The sequence below is a fragment of the Coffea eugenioides genome, unplaced genomic scaffold (genome assembly GCF_003713205.1).
Source record: "Coffea eugenioides isolate CCC68of unplaced genomic scaffold, Ceug_1.0 ScVebR1_2434;HRSCAF=3460, whole genome shotgun sequence".
In the NCBI taxonomy this organism is placed as follows: Eukaryota; Viridiplantae; Streptophyta; class Magnoliopsida; order Gentianales; family Rubiaceae; genus Coffea; species Coffea eugenioides.
In genome coordinates, this window is record NW_020862921.1 from 66,870 (window position 1) to 75,397 (window position 8,528).

The 8,528-nt window shown below is 39.7% G+C and overlaps 1 protein-coding gene and 1 long non-coding RNA gene across 2 annotated transcripts; both read right to left on the reverse strand.

Moving 5' to 3' along the window:
- Positions 1-2,048: 2,048 nt before the first annotated feature.
- Positions 2,049-2,933, reverse strand: LOC113756637. The gene is made up of 2 exons (XM_027300267.1): positions 2,862-2,933; positions 2,049-2,810 (listed from the first exon to the last, which is right to left on the reverse strand). Exons 1-2 carry the CDS (start codon positions 2,931-2,933, stop codon positions 2,049-2,051), a joined length of 834 nt encoding a protein of 277 aa, XP_027156068.1.
- A 3,570-nt stretch (positions 2,934-6,503) lies between these two features.
- LOC113756631 lies at positions 6,504-8,044 on the reverse strand. Its single transcript, XR_003465988.1, has 3 exons — positions 7,957-8,044; positions 7,723-7,820; positions 6,504-6,674 (listed from the first exon to the last, which is right to left on the reverse strand). It is a non-coding gene; the product is annotated as an uncharacterized LOC113756631 (long non-coding RNA).
- Between the last annotated feature and the right edge of the window lie 484 nt (positions 8,045-8,528).

Sequence of the window (8,528 nt, forward strand, 5' to 3'; positions counted from 1 at the left end):
AAAACTTACCCGTGAAGCCATCCGGGCCAGCTGCACTGTCACCGTCCATTACAAAAATAGTCCTTTTCACCTCCTCCATAGACGGATCAGCCTCTAAGCTACTGTTCTCCTCTGCCGTGATGCTGACAGGGATCATGTGCAATAATTCTGACGAGGATTCCGTCGGTGCAGAAAATAAGTTAGAAAAGTAGCGTACCGCTTCACGCGATATGTCTTCCTCCGCCTCCACCCATATGCCATTCATATCCTTAATACGATGAATTACCCCTTGCAACCTTCTCTGCCTTAGGGCGGCATGGAAGAACTTAGAGTTACGATCACCATGCCGGAGCCACTTAACCCGGGCCTTTTGCTTCCAAAATTGTTCCTCCACTGACAACGCATGGTTAAGCTGTGCTTGTGCTCGATTAAGCTCCACCTGGGCATCCTCCGATGGCTCATTGTCCAACCTTGCTTCCGCCCTAGTCACCGAAGCCTCTGCTTCACGAGACGCAGCAAAAATATTCCCAAACGAGTTCTTATTCCACTCTTGGATAGCTCTCCTTGCAGCAAGTAGCTTGGAGCATAAGACCCTCAAGGGGGAACCGTGACACTCCTGTTGCCAAGTGTTTCGAATAACATCAAGTAAAGATGCTCTAGATGTCCACACATTTAGGAAACGGAACGCATGAGGCTTATCATCTGTACGTGAAGTGAAAGATACTTTCAGCGGAGCATGATCGGATGGGTGTCTAGCCAAATGAGTGACCGACACGACTGACAGTAATTCAGAACACTCCCCATTAACCAATAGCCTATCCAATCGCTTCCAGATCCAAGCCCTGCCTTGGCGATTGTTGCACCAAGTGAAACTCGAGCCAGAAAAACTCACATCAAAAACTTCGGCCTCCTCCATGAAGGTCATAAGCTCCAACCCCTCAGAGCTACAAAAAGGCCGACCTCCTTTTTTTTCGTTAGGGGATATGATCACATTGAAATCCCTACAAATACACCATGACTGGTCACATGGTTTGTCAACCAAAAGTGCTTGCCAAAACTCCCGGCGTTCTTCCAATGTACATTTGGCATGTACAAAAGAAAACAGCAAGGAGCGAGGTAGCCACGGATGATGGACAGCAAGGGAGATATATTGTTGAGAATTCCCAGCTATAGAGCATACTAAGGGAAAATTATAAAAGACCCAGATATCTGCCGACGAATTTACAACTACAACATCAAACGACAACTTTAAACGTATGCATTCAATTTTAGCAACATCAAGTTTCGGTTCACAAATAGCCACCAACTGAACATTATGTAACCGAATAAGATTTTTCAAACGTCTCAAATTGGGAGCTTTGGAAACTCCCTTAAAATTCCAAAAAATGCTGTTAATCATGGGAAAGAACCTGGTATACGTCTGTGGAAGATGTTGAGGTGGAACGCAGCTGCCCTGTCGGACGGAAATAGCGCCCGTATTCCCTTTGGTTTTCCTTGTTTGCGAGATGTCTCCAATTCCCTTGACTGATCAACATTAAGCTCTTTCAAGGGAGAAATACGCAGCTCCACATAACAAATGTTGGGTCGCGGGGATAGGTTGCCTGCTGCCATTGGAATCTGATCATCCGCACTTTGCCCTTCTGCCATGAAATTCTCCCCAGCTTCAGCCGTGACTCCCTCCCTTGCACACAAAGCTGTGGGACGATCCCGTTCAGGTGCGCCATCATCTTGCCTACTCCCCTGCAGGGGAGAAATGTTGGGTTGCAGAGACAGATAACCTGCTGCCTTCTCTGCTCCAGCCTCCACCACCTCAGACGAGGTTCCCACGCTTGCAACCTGAGATGTAGGACGAACCACCCTTTCTGATGTGCCATCACCTTGCCCACTCGACTCCAGCCACACCAAATGCACATCAGCAACCCCACAACCATGCTGGCTACGATTAGGGGGTGTCAGCGCGTCCTCCCTGCTCACCAACTCCGCTGCCGCAGCTGCTGATTCTGGGCTTGGACATCCACTAGCAGGGGTGGGAGGCTGAGCTTCGGTCAGCATAGCTGGGATCGTTTCCGTCACGGGGAGTGCCCCCCAATCCCCCCAGGCTTCGCTGCACCCGCAGGTATTTCCCTGGCCACCTCGGCTGCATCCGCAGCTTCCTGCTGCTGTACAAGAGTTTGCTTACCCTTGTGCATGACCCCAGCACCATCCTTCTTACACTCCTCCACCAAATGCCCCAATCTCCAACAGGCACTGCAATATTTGGGTGTATCGTCAAGCACTATGTTTTGCCAAAAGCCTAGCTCTCCTTCAACAGCCACCCACACCCTGGAGCAAATCGGTTTCAGCAGGTCTACCTCTACGCAAACCCGCGCTACACTCGGTCTCGTGCCCGCTGCGGTTGCCGAATCCAGGAATAGCGGCTTTCTAACTGGAGCTAATATGGAGAATAGCGAATGTTTGTCAAAGTAATGAATGGGGAGGGCCGGCAGAGATGCCCAAACAGGAGCCAAAGCTGACTCCTTCTTCACATGGAAATCCCTAGTCCAACGGAAAACTCGCATCGGATACTTCCCAAGTTGCCACATCCCACATCCCAAGTTGAAATCCTGTTCGGCGGAACACTTGAGAAGAACATGACGATAGTCCAGGAGCCCAACGGAGACTTGATCCTTCAAATTTAGTGTGGAGAAGAACTTGCGAATCCCTTCTAGGCTAGGACGTCCGTGCGAGAATTTCCCCACCAGAGCCCAGCGAAAAGGAGTTGCTAGTTTATCAACCTCTGCTTTGGAGAAGATAACAGCCGCCTCACCTTTATACCTTGTTGCTGTCTTCACCTGTATTGGCGATTCGGCAGGCTAAGAGAACAATTGTGCAAAGGATTTTGCCGCACTTAGTGAGCAGGGAGTTCCATCCGCCAAGGTCGGAAGCGCCGCCGTGGATGAGCCACCAGCCGCCATTGCTGCGCATGCCAAGGGTTTCCACTCATGCACGTCCGAACTTTTCGAGACCTAACCTAAAAAGCAATAAAGGTTCACGTGAACACTAGCTTCTAATTGTGCTCTAAAATTAGTTATCTTCGGGCTTTTGATTGCGTCTCTTTCGTCATTACTTTTGGGATTCAGGGTTCATCAATTGTGCATATTTCGGGTTTCTAAGTTGGTTTTCCCTTTTCACTTTTGTGATTTTAAATGCAAAAAATTTTAGTTCCTACAAAATTTGTGATTGATTTATGTGATAAACTGAAATCGTTTCTATAAAATATTGTTATTTCTTTTGCAAAAAGTCATAGTTTGAATGTTTTTCAATTGGTTGATTTGTCAAATAGGTTGAAAATATTCATCCTACTTTTTTCAGAATTGTTTGGCTTTCTCTTCTTTTGTTATGATTTCTTTTAATTTGTTATTCAGCAAAAGATTTGTTTTCTAAGTTTTTTTTTTTTGCTTTGGGTTGTTTGTTTGAAATATTAAAGAAGCCTGGTTGTTTCTGGTTTTCTACTTAGTTCCAAATCGAAGAATTCCTACAGGCACACATGATTGATCATAGTAATAAATTATCAGGAGTCCTTCAAGGTCAAACTCATAGGAACGAGTTAATTTTCTACTTTATTTACTCTAACAAAAATAACAAAAGTTGAACTCAAAGTGTGTTTTAATCACTACTCACGAAATTAAATAAATAATCAAATCAAATAAGATAGAGGTGAGAAAACAAACGGCAAAAGACTAGGGTTTCAAATTTTGATCTAGAGTTTGAGTTAATTAACCAGTTAGTTTCTTAATATGGTAAGAATGTATCACACGCAAGAATCTTAAATTATGTATCGATACATCTAAGTTTTGCCTATTAAATCTCACATCTCTCTCGATATCATGTGTATTTAATTAAACTCTTTAAGATCTTAGGTGATATAGTTACATCATATGAACTCTAATCTAGTGTCATGATTAGGTTAAGTAAGTTTATTTATGTAGTGCATGGTTGTACATCGCTTTTCAATTCAATACACTCCAAAAAAGATGTCCATGGTGGCCAATCACAAATATATAATTAAATAAAAAAAATCAAGGCAAAAGGTAAGAAATTAACTAAGATAAATAATCAAAACTCCATCATAAAACCCTAATGCTAAATATAAATTAGTTCATCATACCTGTAAGAGTAAACAATACTTCAATATTGAAAAATAGAAGACTTAGAATAAAAAGCATATAGAACTTCCTAGTTGAAGAAACTCTAAGTCCTGTGCCTTGATCTCTAACTTTGATTCTTGAATTTCAAAGAAAAATCTTAGAACTAATGTTTATATGCAAGTGTTTTCTCCCGAAAAACATCATAAATAGCCCCTATTTATAGTTTCTTAAAGTATTATCCCAAACAGGGTAGGATTGGGTTCATTGGAACTAAAAAATGACAATTTCGTTCATTTTTTCCAATGAACTCCTGCCTAAACTCTGGCGCTGGAATTGGGACTAGAGAAACACTAGCAAGAAGACCGAAATCAATATCGGGCAGATCTCTTGGGATCGATGCACAGATCCTTTTTGAAGTCAAAAAACTCTATTTGGGCTAAATCATCTCTTGGTCAAAACATGAAAGTTGTAGCCTTTTGAATTAGATTTTTAATGCCACAAGATTAATGTCATTTAGAGGTATGGACATTGAGATTTGCCCAAAGTACTAAAAACTGGTCCGAAAAGCATCACAACGAAACTATAATTTAGTAATTTGGACTTTTGGGTATGAAAACATGAGAGCCAAACTTTAATTCTGAATAAGAATTATAGAGAACTCTCTTAGCTTCCGAACGAATTAAGAATCATCTCAATTTGATCTTGGTAGCTCAATTTATTGCCAAAATATTGAAGCAAGTCAATCTGGCCAACTCCCATCTTACTCTTTATGTTTTCTTCTTCCATTGCTTCTTCGCGCTACATTTTTAGTCCATTTTCTGTCCAGTTGAGCTATTCACCTATTAGAACAATATAAGAGTAAAATTAATTAGTTTCTACTCAATATAAAACTCAAATAGCATAGTTAACTAGCAACTTATACATCAAAATATACAATAAATTACACCCTATTAGTTCCTATTTTGAATTTTAGATCTATTACTTAGTTCCTATTCTAAATTTTGGATCTATGATGAATTTAGGAATCAAACTAAAGTTGATTGATAAAAGTTGTTATTTTTCATAATTTTCATTATGTATATTTGTCAAATAAATTGAAGTCTTCGTCCAAAATAGGCTTCAATGGATATCTTTTAAACGAGATACGTGCTACTTGAGCTTGTAATTATTTTGCACGTTGAGTTGTCTACAACTACTTGTTCTTTGATTCAATACATTTTGAAGGTAGTTTCAATCATTAATAGATGTTTGTGGGCCTGAACAAATATGCTACTGAGCCTGAGCAGAGAAAAATCTTCAATAAAGTTGGTGAGTTTATTAATGTCAAGCTAATGATGAATCCTGAAACTAAGTAAACTAATGGATTCACCTACCTTAGTTTTGTTACTATGGAACAAGCTAAACAAGCTTTGTTCATAGGTCAAAAATTAAGTGTTTTTTTTTTTCTGATTTAGTTGTTATGATAAAAGCTGAATTTAATTCATATCTTTAGCAGCCCCAAATTCCAGATGCATGGAAAACAATGTAGTATTACCCAAGTCAAGATAGTGATACTCAATTTGTTTCTAGGTAATATTTGCAAAACATGGACAAAGGAAGATGTAAGTAGATAACACTACAACAAAAATGGCCTTTAGCGGCATTTAAAAGTGTCAGTATAGACAATTTAACCTGACATTTTATCTATCCTCACACCTAGGGCGAGTGTTGTCCCTTCCAATGTGGGGATAGCCTCAAATCTTTAGCAACATTCAAACGTGTCAGGAAAACCATGCTGCTATAGCATTCCCTCTGCCAACAAAAACGTTTTTTTGTGATAATCGAAAGTGTCCGTATAGCATTAGAACATCAGTAGCGGATCAGTAGTATATCCAATTTATGAAGGCATCTTTAGTTGTCTTAATATATGACTTTAAGGACACGTAGCCATGTGAATTTACACTGCTTTGGACGACATGCCCATTTGTCATTAGTGCTTTTCGAAGTTAAGCTATGCTGACACTTTTAATTGCCAGGAGTTTTTTCCCTGTTTTTTTTTATATGGAAGCAACCTGCAATTAGTCCTCCCTGCTGTACATTCCATCAACCAGAATCCCAAGGGACTTGTAAAATTATCTCAAAGAGCAGAATGCATATAGCAATTTAAAAGAAGAAGTCGATACTCAAATATAATTCATTGAATTAAAAGTCGATAACAAGTACAAACATAGCAAGTACTAAAATCGCAAACAAGTGCTCAAAGCAAGTACTAAAATCCCAATAAAGTACCGAAAGATTCTCATTTACAATAACTTGAAAGACTTTCTTGTGCACAAACAAAAAGACTCTCATCCCTAACAAGTTGAAAGAAATGCTAAAAGTCAGGTAACGTAATTGTACATTATTAGCAACGATCCGCGAGAGGTATAGTATATATATAGTACATTGTTTGGGCTCATCAAGATGAAACAAACAACTACCACTGCCCATGTTGATGTATGCTCAAGAGTTGTCTCCTCATTTCCACTTCCTTCAGCCATCTCTAGGTGGAGCAGTCCGGCTATGCTTTAGTAGAGGTTAGTGCCAATCCTTCAGAAGAAGAGAAAACAGCCGAGAAATTGAAGGGATGAAGAAAAGTGTATACAGTGATCTGGGGAAACAGAAATTTTTTTTCCAATTCTTGAGCATTTGAGATTGGAAAATGATAGGAAAAAAATTGCAACAATAATAATATAATAACACCCCAGGAAATAGTTTGCGTTCAAGCAATTCAACCTACTAGAAATCATGTCATGCTAGAAATATAGCCTTTGGTCTATCAAATGCGATGGAAAAAATTATAGATATTGGACATAACTATGTACTGCAATTTCCTACTTGACAAGGTGTGTGGGACATGTGTCCAAGTCTCTGCCTCAGCTGGTCCTCACTTAAGTCAGTGCTAAACAAGTCATCATTATTTTTGAAGCCAAATCAATCATTGAAGCAGTTTTGGGGAGCGTAGCATTGTACTCCCAATCACTAACTGGTGCCTGAACAGCCAACATTGTCAACAAGCTGAAACTAAAGCTCGTCGTCCAGGCAACATTACATACAGTAGTGATCACAGTACCAACACTGTCAAGTAATGCACTGAACAAAAGACAGTATGACTAAGCAGATTAATCATTCTCCTTTAAACATCAGATAATATATATTATGTTTGACTAACTACAAGGGGCATTTGTCACGACAAAAGGGACGAGTGTGGATGCAGACACAAAAGTGCACAGATTCAAGAGCTCAGAGGCATGAGAGATTCTTAAATTTCTCTCTTTTATAAAAATAATGGTAGAAGCACCAGTATGATCAGCCAGAACAGTGTTCGATACCAAGCATCCCTTAAGCTAAAGAATCATATGCTAGCAAAATTTAATCTTATTTCACACAAACATAACCATAGATGTTGTCCAAGTTCAAAGTTTTAAACTCGTACATCAGATCAAAGCACTTCTTCGAAATCAGATTAAGGGATCATGCAAAATCAGGTCAGAACCTCACCAAAGGCAACCACGACAAGGAGACAAATTAAAGTTTCGATAATTCGAACAAGAGAAGGTTGAGACATATAAAAAGTGGACGAGTTCAAATAACTCACCCTGGCCATGTTAAAAGATGGAAATCTTGAAAATGCTTTGGATAGAACATCATCATTCAACTCATTACCAAGATCACCACAGAACAAACGAGAATCATCTGCACAACACAAACAGTAATACTGAAGGCATTAATACTAGCAAAAACAAGATCAGTGAAGGAATTAAGACAGGCGAAAATTGTCATAAAAAATGATGAATGCAACCACACAAGGAGTAGAGTACATGAAACTCACTCTCTGGCCAATCTGCAAGTGTAGGATCCTCCCATGCCTGCCCTGCTGCCTTACGAGGTACTGCTTTCTTCTTAGTCTCGGCCTTGTGTTATACGTTCCTTTCAAACCTACAGTCACAGAGACTGATGACCTACGAGTGAAATAACACAATTCCTGTTTAGATATAATGTACGTATAAAATGACATCCAAAAGTAGAATGACAAGGTGGTGATCCCATGAGGTGAGCCTACCAATAGCATAAAGAGTAAAATGAACTAGAAGAGCTCATAGAAACCATGGGTCTTTACAAGAAAACGAAAAGAAAGGAGAACTCTTTTCCTTTTTAGTTATGAAGTAAAATTTGATTATGGTATAATCCTAGTCTACGAGAAGCTTAGCTAATCAAATCAAGTTCAGTTGGCAATTTGGCAATTAAAAGTTTACTGGTAGTATATGTTTTTGTAAGCATTATAGCATCTGCATCCTTTACTAATAGTCATAGAAGCAGGAAAGCAATTAGAAAAGGAGGCATTCGATACCAATCAGAAGCCTTGTGGGGCCTTGCTTCTTATGAGGTGAGACAGTGGATTAG

What these genes read in the sequence shown, in the direction of transcription:
- LOC113756637 (XM_027300267.1), bottom strand. Translation starts at nt 2,933, where the DNA reads ATGGCGGCTGGTGGCTCATCCACGGCGGCGCTTCCGACCTTGGCGGAT. An exon ending in CTCCCTGCTCACTAAGTGCG is followed by an intron (nt 2,811 to 2,861) that starts GCAAAATCCTTT and finishes TCGCCAATACAG; the next exon opens with GTGAAGACAGCAACAAGGTA.